This window comes from Oncorhynchus mykiss, chromosome 23 (assembly GCF_057628025.1).
Source record: "Oncorhynchus mykiss isolate SJ-2025 chromosome 23, ASM5762802v1, whole genome shotgun sequence".
NCBI classification, from domain to species: Eukaryota; Metazoa; Chordata; class Actinopteri; order Salmoniformes; family Salmonidae; genus Oncorhynchus; species Oncorhynchus mykiss.
This window is the reverse complement of record NC_143044.1, coordinates 14,631,327-14,645,755: the sequence shown is the minus strand read 5'-3', so window position 1 is coordinate 14,645,755 and position 14,429 is coordinate 14,631,327. Positions and strand designations below refer to the sequence as shown.

The 14,429-nt window shown below is 42.8% G+C and overlaps 1 protein-coding gene across 2 annotated transcripts in view; it reads right to left on the bottom strand.

The window, feature by feature from the left end:
- Nucleotides 1-9,860: 9,860 nt before the first annotated feature.
- The window catches only part of LOC110502469 (phosphatidylinositol 3,4,5-trisphosphate 3-phosphatase and dual-specificity protein phosphatase PTEN), a 37,678-nt gene continuing 33,109 nt past the window's right edge, over nucleotides 9,861-14,429 (bottom strand). For both annotated transcript variants that reach the window (XM_021580503.3, XM_021580504.3), the window contains one exon: nucleotides 9,861-14,374. In XM_021580503.3, the coding sequence (XP_021436178.3) occupies nucleotides 14,189-14,374 (186 nt within the window). In that variant the 3' untranslated portion in view covers nucleotides 9,861-14,188. The remainder of the gene's footprint in view (nucleotides 14,375-14,429) is intronic.

The window sequence follows — 14,429 nt, the reverse complement described above, 5'->3', positions numbered from 1 at the left end:
CCTTTATAGTGTGAGGGGAAGGATATACTGTAGCTATCGCATGAGCACACGCACACACTGCTGCTCTCCTCTCGGTATGGGGATGAGACTACAGCGGGTGGGTAACAATCAGTTATCAGTGTAAGGATTAAGGGCTGTCATCAGCAGCCATATGCCTCATATTACCTTCTGCTGACACTTGATAAAGAGGGAGAGGAGAGATGGAAGATTACACCGGCTCTAAGATTTCAGAGTAAAAGTCAGGTAGAGGGACATGTCACAGTAAAGGCTGATAAATGTGGTCTTTATCTCCCCTAAAGAGTGCTGGCCAACACAACTTAGCAGAGAGACGCTTTAACACCACACCCCTGAGCCAAGCCAAATGCAAGTTCCTGTGTGTGTGGAGACTATTTCTGTGTGAATAATTTATACTGTAATTGTACACTGTTTATGGGCATGTATGTATGTACAGTATGTGCTGGTGACTATGCATACCTTTCAATATGCAATGGACACTGGACACCAGTCAACTCTACTTATAACACACTTTAGGGAATGGATGGGCACGTGCTAGGCTAGTGTGTGTTGGGTAGGGCAGTGTTTTCCAACACATCTCCCTTCAACTAATTGAGGGCTTGATGATTAGTTGTAAAGTTGAATCAGGTGTGCTTGTTCAGGATTACAACAAAAATGTGTACTGTTGGGGGTACTTGAGGACCAGAGTTAGGAAACACTGCGGTAGGGGGTTAGTGGTGGTGACAGCAGCAACTGTTTCCATGTGCTTCTCAAATGCATAGGCCTACATTGAAACAAACACGCAAACTACACACACACACGATTTATAAAACAGATGCACCTATGGCTTATGTCACATGTCAAACTCATTCCACGGAGGGTCGAGTGTCTGCAGGATTTTCGCTCCTCTCTTGTACTTGATTGATTCATTGAGGTCACTATTTAGTAAAGAACTCCCCTCACCTCGTTGTCTAGGTCTTAATTTAAAGGGAACACCAAAATCTCGCAGTAACTACACCCTCCGTGGAATGAGTTTGACACCCCTGGTTTATACAATAGATTAATGGAAAGAAAAGGCCCAACACCCTGAGATGTTGTCAGACCTTCCTTGGGGTTAAAAGGGAGGGTGGAGAACAGGATACATCACCACATACTTCTAGGGAAAGTAACCAATTTTAGGGTCAGTTTTTTTGCTTAAATATACTTTTTTTTTTAAAGTATTTGTATATTTATTGGAGAGAGACAAAAGGAAGCATAGGGTGCTGAAAGAGCAGTGGGAGGGATTTAAATCCAGGCTGACAGCGGTACATCGTAAAGGCACTCCAGAGGCAGCGGCTTAGATCGCTAGGCCACCCCAGGCCACTTAGGATAAGTTCTAATTGAACCTTTGTGACCTTTTATTAAACCCAGGGCCTGCCTTTTCTAATACGGTATATCACAGGAGATTGCTGAAGGGAGGACGGCTCATAATAATGACTGGAACGGAGTAAATGGAATGGCATCAAACACATGGAAACCATTTGATTTTTTGATACCATTCTGCTCCAGCCATTACCACGAGCCAGTCCTCCCCAATTAAGGTGCCACCGACCTCCTGTGCGGTATATTGTGTATAAGCCTAATACATGCACACATGTATCTCCGATTTGTGTCACCTACCAAATGTCAACTCTAAAGCTCCCATTTGGTATTTTATTAGGATCCCCATTAGCTGTTGCAAAAGCAGCAGCTAGCTACTCTTCCTGGGGTCCACACAAAACATGAAACAATACAGAATGACATAATACAGAACATCATTAGATAAGAACAGCTCAAGGACAAAACTAAACTCAGCAAAAAAAAGGCATCTTTCTTTTGGTGTTTTTCAGAGTCAGTAGAAAGGCCTCTTTAGTGTCCTAAGTTTTCATAACTGTGACCTTAATTGCCTACCGTCTGTAAGCTGTTAGTGTCTTAACGACCGTTCCACAGATGCATGTTCATTAATTGTTCATGGTTCATTTAACAAGCATGGGAAACAGTGTTTAAACCCTTTACAATGAAGATCTGTGAAGTTAGTTGAATTTTTATGAATTATCTTTAAAAGACAGGGTCCTGAAAAAGGGACGTTTCTTTTTTTGTTGAGTTTATATGAATGTGATCTGATGTTAGCAAGTTATTGATTTCATGAACCTTCTTTCTAAGGCTACATGGATTAATATGGGCTATGTTCAGCCCTTTCCTGGGCAGCTTATCAGAGATGGACATAATATTGAAAGGAGCAGACTAAGCAAGAGAAAACAAATATACATTCAGCAGCCCATGAATCAATTGGTGTGTGTGTGTGTGTGTGCTGCGGGTTTGAGGCTACGAACCCATAGGCTTGGCTCTCTCACCCCTTCCAGGCTTCTGGGAGGGAGGGTGGACAATGAGCCTGTCGTAGCGGATGTACGCAATGTCCCCATGTGCTCTGGCAGCTTTCATGGCTGGGATCAGTTCTTTCCTCTTCTGGCGCACAGCTTCAGGATGGTTCTCGTTGAGGAAAATATACATTCCTCTCAAGTTCTTGGCTCTTTCCAGAACAGCTACCTTGTCTTTGAACCTCAGGAACTTGACCACTATTGGCCTGGGCCTATCACCTGGGCCGGTGTTGGGTTATCCAGTCCTGTGGGCGCGCTCTACCTCAAACTGCCTGTGGTCCATTTTTTCTCAGAGATCGTTTTCCTTACTTTGTCCTCAGACTCCATCCAGGTCTCATGTGGAGATTCTGCAATTCCGTCCACAACCATGTTGCTTCGCCTTGATAGTCTGATTTATATGTCATTGTTGTCATGGATTCACAGACAGAACTGATGTCCTCTCTCAATGACTTACAGATTGCTGTCATCTTGCCGTTCTCCTGTTTCAACTCGTCGAGCTGACCCTGGGAGAACTGCAAACTGTTCTTCAGATCCTGGACCTCTCTGGTCAGGTCGTCCAAATCAAATCAAATCAAATGTATTTATATAGCCCTTCGTACATCAGCTGATATCTCAAAGTGCTGTACAGAAACCCAGCCTAAAACCCCAAACAGCAAGCAATGCAGGTGTAGAAGCACGGTCCACTCTTTTATTAGTAGAATCCACGAGTATTTGGACAAAACACTTGAAACTATTTTCTTGTTGTTGTAACAACTGCTTATAGGTGTCTTTTTGTTCGTTGAAAAGATCCTTCACGTGTGATAGAGAGACACCACTGGCACTGTCCTCAACGGTACTCCTGCCGGTTTTGGTCTTTGTCATGGTAGCTAGCAACGTATGTTAGGTTGTTTTCTCCTCGCAGTTCCAGACAGGGCAGGTCACGGGGAAAATTGAAAACAACAAACAGCAGGGATTTAGACAGCCACAAACCCTGGACAATCTGCAGTCCCAGCCACAATGGCTAACTGCGTTGTGGTCCAGCAAGCTAGCAGCTAGGCTAGCTGCGATGCCAAATAGCTCCTCAGACCCGTCCTTGGTCAGCAGGATCACCGGAAAGATACAAGCAGTCTCAGCTAATGATGCCAACTGCGTTGCGAGATCCAACAGAAGAAGCTAGGTAACTACCAAGAACTTTCCAATATACTTTTAAACAACAAACTTCCCAAACAAACAAAACCGAGCTCTTCCTCGTTCCACAGAGTCCATGTTCTTCTCTATTCTACTACCTCATTCTCTATAGTTCCTCTTTGATATCTGTAAGTCAGACCTACTTCATATAAGCTCAATATACATTATATTTATCTGTCACCTTTCTCTCTTGTGATTCATTCATTGTATGACAACTCAGTGAAGTAGCTAAATTACACCTTTTGTATAAAAAAGACAAACAAATGCATTATTTGAATCGCTGAGCCTCTCTGTAGGGAAAGACCCCCAGGGAGAGGAGAGCGATATTCCACAGATGTTTCTACCATGTATTATTTTGAGGATCTTTTCAGCTGCAATACCCCTCATCAGTTACTACAATAAATGACCAGGGGGGGGGGCAGTGAGGAACTTCGCATGTGGACCATACTGTATGGGTGGGTGTGAGCAACAGGCAATATACTTGTGTGTCTGTGTGCATATAGGGGTGTGACATGTTTCAGACTAAATATATCTGTGAATTAATTGTGTTAACATTATGACTGAACATTACTTTCAAAGTTCTTTACATGTTCTGCATTCACTGACCTTCATGTCTTAAACTAATGATGGTCTATTGTTTCTTTTTGCTTATTTGAGCTGTTCTTGCCATAATATGGACTTGGTCTTTTACCTAATATGGCTATCTTCTGTATAACACCCCTACCCTGTTACAACACAAGTGATTGGCTCAACCACATTAAGAAGGAAAGAAATTCCACAAATTAACTTTTACCAAGGCACACCTGTTAATTGAAATGCATTCCAGGTGACCACCTCATGAAGCTGGTTGAGAGAATGCCAAGAGTGTGAAAAGCTGTCATCAAGGGAAAGGGTGGCTACTTTGAAGAATCTCAAATATAAAATACATTTTGATTTCTTTAATATTTTTTGGTTACTACATGATTCCATATGTGTTATTTCATAGTTTTGATGTATTCACTATTATTCTACAATGTAGAAAATAGTAAAAATAAAGAAAAACCCTGGAATGAGTTGGTGTCTAAACTTTTGACTGGTACTGTATATATTCTCAAATAAATAACTCATACAATTATAAAACCTCAAGTTTACCAGGCAATCACATCACAATAATGTATCTTCTGAGCAAAGATCATCATGATGCATTCAGATAGGAAAATATTTATATAACTATGTGGGTGTCATTGTGCAGCAATGTACAGTAATGTGTAAGTAGAGTGCAGGGCAGAAGGGTTGTGATCACTAGTGTAAAAGTTGGAGTTGACCGTGTGAGGGCTAGAGGCCGAGAGGACCGGAGAACTCCTATCAAGAAGGGCCCACATGTGGGTGCACTCTGAGAATCTTCGTTGCTTGACCTGCATGTATTTATAGAGCCCAAGTTATATTGAGACCATTGCAAATGTTGGGCTTAACTCTCCTACAGCCCCAGTTGAATCACATGGAATATTCAACATATCAAACGCAAGGGTAAAGAGGACACTGTCTCAACATACAAGGAAAGTCTTGTTTGGATAAGTTACAATTGGTTACATGATTGCATATGTGTTATTTTATAGTTTTGATGTCTTGACTATTATTCTACAATGTAGAAAAATGGTAAAATAAAGAAAAACCCTGGAATGAGTAGGTGTGTCCAAACTTTTGACTGGTACTGTATGTGCTTTCAATATACTGTAAATGTGTGTAGTGTGTTTGTATGTCTGTGCTCTTTTTCCACAGGCTCAGTCGTGTCGCTGAGTCTTTGGTAACTTTACAGCTCCTGTGTTTTTTAAAGCTTTTAAAAAAATGTTAACTTCCTGTTTTATTATTGGCCTAATACAAACGCAACACAGCTGTTCAGCCAGGCAGAGAGGGGTGGGGGAGGGTTGCCAGGTCCTGCTGTGCTGAGCCATACTTTGCAACTGCCCTATTTAATCATAATAGTGTGTTTGAATCTATGTTTGATGTAAGCTCTACCCCTCACATTAACAGATACAGTTCTGTGAATGTATAGAAGATGGTGAAGCCAGAGAGATACACAAGGAAATACCATGAGAAACCCAGTATATTAGAAGAGCTATTTGCTACACCAACATCATGCTGCATATTTATTTATTTATATATCACTGCGATGAAGGCCTAATTAAAAACAACATGTGGGTTGCCAGCTTGAACTGGAATCTTCCAGAGGCCAGTGTATTACACTTCTGTCTTTATTTGCCCATAGAGGGCTGAGGCATCTCTCCCAAACCAACCCATTCAGTAATAATCTAACATACTAGGGACTCCACTCTCCATCGCTCTAGCCAATTACATTAAGGCCCAGCGACTCCTCCCAGACTCATTCACTGGCGCGCTGCGTGTCTTTGATGAGACCGGGGGAGCATCTCTTTATAGAGCAGAGGGGGATTATGTGACTGACTGTCCCTGGGGTGGGAACACTTTTTTTAATATTCTTTATTCATATTAGAGGTCGACCGATTATGATTTTTCAACTCCGATACCGATTATTTGGGGACCAAAAAAGCCGATACCGATTAATCGGCCGATTTTTAAAAATGTATTTGTGATAATGACAATTACAATACTGAATGAACACTTATTTTAACTTAATATAATAAATCACTAAAATCAATTTAGCCTCAAGAAAATAATGAAACATGTTCAATTTGGTTTAAATAATGCAAAAAAAAGTGTTGGAGAGGAAAGTAAAAGTGCAATATGTGCTATGTAAGAAAGCTGACGTTTCAGTTCCTTGCTCAGAACATGAGAACATATGAAAGCTGGTGGTTCCTTTTAACATGAATCTTCAATATTCCCAGGTAAGAAGTTTTAGGTTGTAGTTATTATAGGACTATTTCCCTCTATACCATTTGTATTTCATTAACCTTTGACTATTGGATGTTCTTATAGGCACTTTAGTATTGCCAGTGTAACAGTATAGCTTCCGTCCCTCTCCTCGCTCCTCCCTGGGCTCGAACCAGCAACACAACGACAACAGCCACCATCGAAGCAGCGTTACCCATGCAAAGCAAGGCGAACAACTACTAGAAGGCTCAGAGCAAATGACGTTTGAAATGCTATTAGCGTGCGCTAACTAGCCAGCCATTTCACTTCGGTTACACCAGCCTCATCTCGGGAGTTGATAGGCTTGAAGTCATAAACAGCGCAATGCTTGATGCACAACGAAGAGCTGCTGGCAAAATGCATGAAAGTGCTGTTTGAATGTATGTTTACGCGCCTGCTTCTGCCTACCACCGCTCAGTCACATACTTAGATACTTGTATGCTCAGTCAGATTATATGCAACGCAGGACACGCTAGATAATATCTAGTAATATCATCAACCATGTGTAGTAAACTAGTGATTATGATTGTTTTTTATAAGGTAAGTTTAAAGCTGGCGAGCAACTTACCTTGGCTTACTGCATTCGCGTAACAGGCAGTCTCCTTGTGTAGTGCAACGAGAGAGAGGCAGGTCGTTATTGCGTTGGACTAGTTAACTGTAAAGTTGCAAGATTGAATCCCCCAAGCTGACAAGGTGAAAATCTGTCGTTCTGCCCCTGAACGAGGCAGTTAACCCACAGTTCCTAGGCCGTCATTGAAAATAAGAATGTGTTCTTAGCTAACTTGCCTAGTTAAATAAAGGTCTAAAAATAATAATTAAAAGTCGGCAAATCGGCGTCCAAAAATACCGATTTCCGATTGTTATGAAAACTTGAAATCGGCCCTAATTAATCGGCCATTCCGATTAATCGGTCGACCTCTAATTCATATTCTATTTTGTTGTCAGAGGACAAGTGGTCACGAGTTTAGCCAGGGTCCTGCTTCCTATCAGTGACATGGTACTTAATCCTGTTACTCTTTCATTTGGGGAGCCACAGAAGTGTGGGGAGCGGAAAAAAAGTATGTGGGAAGCTTTACCCAGGCACAGGCAGCTCTCTCTCTCCAGGGCTGCGTCTCAATTACCAAGAAGTCGTGGAGTTTTCTATGCTTCAGCTGCTGGGATGGAGAAAACCTGGAAAAGCAGACAGCCCACTGGCATAATGATAGCTGGGTATGAAATCAACTGCTTATAGTTGAGAAAATTGGCATCCACTACAAGACTATGATGCTTGCCTACAGAGCAGCAAGAGGAACTGCCCCTTCCTATCTTCAGCCTACCTATGCTCAAACCCTACACCCCAACCCGAGCTCTCTGTTCTGCCACCTCAGTTCTCTTGACCTCCACCCCTACGGGAGGGCAGCTCCCACTCAGCCCAGTCCAAGCTCTTCTCTCTCCCGGCACCCCAATGGTGGAACCAGCTTCCCCCTGAAGCTTGGAGCACAGTCCCTGCCTATCTTCTGAAAGCACCAAAAAAAAACTACTTCTTCAAAGAGCATTTTAGATAATGCCTCCCTCTCCCCAAAAGGGCGGTGTAAACAAATGTCTACACAACATTTGAGAGAAATAAGCTTTTCGTGCATGTGAAACAGTTCTGGGATCTTTTATTTTAGCTCATGAAACAACAATACATGTTGCCTTTATATTTTTGTTCAGTGTAGTTGCATGTGAGTTAGACCTCTATAAGGGTAGCCCAGTGTGGGACAAGATCAAGGGATCCAAGAGCTCATGTCTGTCATCAGTGGTGGTCCACACTGCATTGCAATTGGATGAGCTTTCATGTCATTCTACTCTCCCCCCTCCATGATGCAATTCACCCCAAAAAGACCAGTCACTCCAAAGGATAACCTGAGCGCTTAATACATTGGAAAACGTGTTTCTGCAAGAAAAGACAACATTGCATTCATTTATTAGGGATGGACGCTAAATTCCAATACATGCACACTGCCACAGTCCTTTAAATGTATATAAAGTGTTGACATTGCAACGCTTGTCTCCCTGCTGTTTCGTGTATTATATTTTTTATTTTAGAAAAAAAGAAAAAAACATTGACAATTAAATGGGATGCCTTGTTCTGCATAATTTAAACATATACACAGTGGGAAAAGGAATGGCAATGCTTTAGACATTAGCCTCTTCATAACTCTACCACGCCCCCAACGCACCGCCTTCATGCAGCTTCAAAGGCCAAAAGTCCTCGTCGCGTGACAGCCTGCAAAGGGCACGAGAAGCATTCACAGTAAAGGAGGACGAGGGAAAAGGTGTGGGGGCGTGGGTAGGAGGAGGAAAAGGTGTGAGGGTGTGGGTAGGAGGAGGAAAAGGTGTGGGGGCGAGGGTAGGAGGAGGAAACGGTGTGGGGGCGTGGGTAGGAGGAGGAAAAGGTATGGGGGTGTGGGTAGGAGGAGGAAAAGGTGTGGGGGTGTGGGTAGGAGGAGGAAACGGTGTGGGGGCGAGGGTAGGAGGAGGAAAAGGTGTGGGGGTGTGGGTAGGAGGAGGAAAAGGTGTGGGGGCGAGGGTAGGAGGAGGAAACGGTGTGGGGGCGTGGGTAGGAGGAGGAAAAGGTGTGGGGGTGTGGGTAGGAGGAGGAAAAGGTGTGGGGGTGTGGGTAGGAGGAGGAAACGGTGTGGGGGCGAGGGTAGGAGGAGGAAAAGGTGTGGGGGTGTGGGTAGGAGGAGGAAAAGGTGTGGGGGCGTGGGTAGGAGGAGGAAAAGGTGTGGGGGCGTGGGTAGGAGGAGGAAAAGGTGTGGGGGTGTGGGTAGGAGGAGGAAACGGTGTGGGGGCGAGGGTAGGAGGAGGAAAAGGTGTGGGGCGTGGGTAGGAGGAGGAAACGGTGTGGGGGCGAGGGTAGGAGGAGGAAAAGGTGTGGGGGTGTGGGTAGGAGGAGGAAACGGTGTGGGGGCGTGGGTAGGAGGAGGAAAAGGTGTGGGGGCGTGGGTAGGAGGAGGAAAAGGTGTGGGGGCGTGGGTAGGCGGAGGAAAAGTTGTGGGGGCGTGGTAGGAGGAGGAAAAGGTCTGGGGGCGTGGATAGGAGGAGGAAAAGGGGAGAGAGAAGACAGGAATAGAAACAAAGTGACTGCAGCACTGGCCTTGGTTTTGACAGAAGGAGCGTAGTCCTGATTGTTACTCGTTTCCATCGTCTTTGACACAAAGTCTGTTTACACACACACACACACACAGCTTAATTTGTAAATCGGGAGGTGCCGGAACAAAAACAGAGAGAGGTGGGCGACCTAGGGAGTTCATAGGTTCTGGAACGCATGAGAAAAAGTGCCATAGAGCAGAGGCACTTACAGAAGTTGCACACATGGAGAGCATTTTTAGTAGCCTAGGGTCCTGGAAAAAAATTTGGCCTTTCATAAACACATTTCATGCAATTCTAAGTAAATTTTACATGACTGCAGACTTTGGCATAATATTTTTTAATACCACACAAATGATAAAAATGGCAGGCTACTTGGACACCAACAAACTGAGAATCTGAGATCAATAAAAACGACCCTGCCTTAAATCCATCAATAGCCTAGGCCTAGGTGTGTGGAGAAACATAATGTAGGCTACAATATGAGGAAATAATAGTCCTAAAAATGATTTCCAGTGTTACTGACTCACCCAATGATGCACAGCTCACTCCCTGGTGATGGCTGAAGCGCTCAAGCCAAAAGCCTCTCTCCCTTTTACCTTGTAAAACAATATTTGGAAGTTGATCAAATATTTTGGTAGCATGAAGCATAGTCTCCTATTTTCACCATGAGCCATTTGCTTTCCAACTTGTTTTCCCTCGATTGTACTTTAAATATTGTGAAAGGCCTGTTTTGTCTGCATTAGTTTTTTTCACTGACAGATTTGCTGCGCGTTCCCAACTGTAGGCTATTTCTTGTTATTGGGCTACAATCCACAGCTAGGTTATTTTTTAAAAGAAGCTATTGATCCTCTGTAGCTAAATAATAGGCCTTCTCGTGGTGTAGTAGGCTGTTCTGAATTATTTCTGAACAGACAGCAGTGATTATATAACTTTGGCAAATATATTTAAATTCATCAAGGGTGCTGCAGTTGCTTCAGAACCCTTCGTACGATTCTATAAGGAAATAAATGATGAAGTGCAACACTGGAGAGATGAGTTGCAGGCTCACATCTATCACAGCAGAGAGGGAGAGAGATCATATAAAGTTAACCTCATTGTAGTTATGTAAAAGACATTGGCCTGCTTCTCACGGAGCCACTGCCACGCGTTGGTCTCAAACATAGGTTACAATGTTGCACAAACCATAAACCCTGGCCGGCCCAAACCGAATCTCATCTTAGAATATTAGACCGGAGATGAAAATTTTATTTTTCACATTACATTGTTGGGGCAGGATAATTAACGAATTGGCAACTCGGGTGAACTTAGCGCTTTTGTTCGAATTTTAACATTGCAAAAATGTACAATTATTTGTCATACAACTGAGAGTTACTGGATCTGGCCAAATATTTTCCGGAAACAAAATAGTCCAAAACAGAGTTGATCCAGCGCAAATTAAGCACTGCACACACAATATATACAAAAGTATGTGGACACACTTTCAAATGAGTGGATTCGGCTATTTCAGCAACGCTTGTTGCTGACAGGTGTATGAAATAGAGCACATGGCCATGCAATCGCCAGAGACAAACATTGGCATAAGAATGGCCCTACTTTAGAGCTCAGCAACTTTCAACGTGGCACAGTCATAGGATGCCACCTTTCCACCAAGTCAGTTAGTAATTATTTTGCCCTGCTAGAGCTGCCCCTGTCAACTGTAAGTGCTGTTATTGTGAAGTGGAAATGTCTAGGAGCAACAAAGGCTCAGCCATGAAATGGTAAGCCACACTAGCTCACAGAAAATGACCGCTGAGTGCTGAAGCGTGTACAAGTCATCTGTCCTGGGTTGCAACACTCACTACAGAGTTCCAAACTGCCTCTGGAAGCAACATCAGCAGAAGAACTGTTCGTCGGGAGAATCATGAAATGGGTTTCCATGGCTGAGCAGCCGGACGCACACAAGCCTAAGAATAACCTGCGCAATGCCAAACGTTGGCTGGAGTGGGGTAAAGCGCAGCACCATTGGACTCTGGAACAGTGGAAACGCGTTCATCTGGCAGTCTGGCAGACAAATCTGTGTTTGGAGAATGCCAGGAGAACAGTAGCTGCCCCAATGCATATAGTGCCAACTTGTAAGTTCTGTGGAGGAGGAATAATGTTCCTTAGTTCCAGTGAAGAGAATATTAATGCTACAGCATACAATGACATTCTAGACGATTCTGTGCTTCCAACTACATCGAACACCTTTGGATGAATTGGAACGGCGACTGCGAGCCAGGCCTAATCGCTCAACATCAGTGCCTAACCTTACTAATGCTCGTGGCTGAATGAAAGCAAGTCCCTGCAGCAATGTTCCAACATCTAGTAGAAAGCCTTCCCAGAAGAGTGGAGGCTATATTAGCAGCAAAGGGGGGACCAAATGTATATGAATGCCCATGATTTTGGAATGAGATGTTCGATGAGCACGTGTCCACATACTTTTGGTCATGTAGTGAGAGACATACAGTACCAGTCAAGTTAGGACACACCTACTTATTCAAGGTTTTTCTTTACTTTTACTATTTTCTACATTGTAGAATAATAGTGAAGACATCAAAACTATGAAATAACACATATGGAATCATGTAGTAACCAAAAAAAGTGTTAAACAAATCAAAATATATTTTTGATTATTTAAAGTAGCCACCCTTTCTTTGCCTTGATGACAGCTTTGACACTCTTGGCATTCTCTCAACCAGCTTCACCTGAAATGCTTTTCCAACAGTCTTGGAGTTCCCACCTACGCTGAGCACTTGTTGGCTGATTTTTCTTTACTCTGCGGTCCAACTCATCCCAAACCATCGCAATTGGGTTGAGGTCAGGTGATTGTGGAGGCCAGGTCTTCTGATTTTTTATTTTATTTAACCTTTATTTAACTAGGCAAGTCTGATAAGAACAAATTCTTATTTACAATGACGGCCTAAGAACAGTAGGTTAACTGCCTTGTTCAGGGGAAGAACGGCAGATTTTTACCTTGTCAGCTTACGGATTAGATCTAGCAACCTTCCAGTTACTGGCCCAACTAGGCTACCTGCCGCCCCTGATACAGCACCATCACTCTTCTTCTTGGTCAAATAGCCCTTTTTGACCTGGAGGTATGTTTTGGGTCATTGTCCTGTTGAAAAACAAATGATAGTCCCTCTGAGCCCAAACCAGATGGGATGGCATATCGCTGCAGAATGCTTCGTTAGCCATGCTGGTTAAGTATGCCTTCAATTTTAAATAAATCAGTGTCACCAGCAAAGCATCCCCACACCTCCTCCTCCATGCTTCACGGTGGGAGCCACACATGCAGAGACCATCCGTTCACCTACTCTACATCTCACAAGGACATGGTGTCTGGAATAAAAAATCTCCAATTTGGACTCCAGACCAAAGGACATATTTCCACTGGTCTAATGTCCATTGCCAGTGTTTCTTGGCTCAAGCAAGTCTCTTCTTATTATTGGTGTCCTTTAGTAGTGGTTTCTTTGCCAGCAATTCGACCATGAAGACCTGATTCAGTCTCCTCTGAACAGTTGATGTTGAGATGTCTGTTTATTTATTTTATTTAACTAGGCAATCAGTTAAGAACACATTCTGTTACTTGATCTCTGTGAAACATTTATTTTGGCTGCAATCTGAGGTGCAGTTAATTGCCGATTTCTAAGGCTGGTACCACTAATGAATTTATCCTCTGCAGCAGAGGTAACTCTGTGTCTTTCTTTCCTGTGGCGGTCCTCATGAAGAGCTAGTTTCATCATAGCGCTTGATGGTTTTTGCGACTGCACTTGAAGAAACTTTAAAAGTTCTTGAGATTTTCCAGATTGACTGACCTTCATGTAATGAATGGACTGTAGTTTCTCTTTGCTTATTTGAGCTGTTCTTGCCATCATATGGACTTGGTCTTTTACAAAACAGGGCTATCTTCCATATACCAACCCTACCTTGTAACAACATAACTGATTGGCTGAAATGCATTAACTTTAATTAACTTTTAACAAGGCACACCTGTTAATTTAAATGCATTACAGGTGATTACCTCATGAAGCTGGTTGAGAGAATGCCAAGAGTGTGCAAAGCTGTCATCAAGGCAAAGGTTGGCTACTTCGAAGTATCTCAAATATAAAATATATTTTGGATTTGTTTAACACTATTGGTTACTACATGATTTCATGTGTTATTTCATAGTTTGATGTCTTCACTATCATTCTACAATGTAGAAAACAGTAAAAATGAAGAAAAACCCTGGCATGAGTAGGTGTGTCCAAACTTTTATATATATATATATATATATATATATATATATATATATATATATATATATATATATATATACATACATACACACACACACACACACACACACACACACACATATATATATACACATACACACACATACACAAGCACCTTTCCCCATGGGCCAACAGTGTCAATACTTTGCGCATGGTACACGGCCGCGCCAAAGAAAATAATAAAAACATATTGGTCAGGATAATAATTTTTTAAACTAAAATTGGCATTTGACATGATGATGCTCTATTGCCATTTTGGGGGAGGTAGGGGGACAAAGGTTCTTCTTTTGAGTTCATATTCAAGTTCTCTCCTTTTTTTCCTCTGGTGTACATCTTTTTCCTGATAAAAAAAGTTCACACTTTTGTGATTTGCGTGTGCTGTTCCTCGTCAAAAGGTTCATTTTCCGGATCAGAGTCAGTGGTGTCGGAATATCGATAATGGTCAGGCTCATTGTCGCTAACGTCCGGAGTGACGGATGTCGAAGTGCTCACCTCGGAATTCAAAGAATCTTCCACGGTTTTTGTGAAATACAACTTCACCTAAAGCAGCGAGAGAGAAAGGGTAAGCCATAATATCAGAAAAGGGAACCTTGTA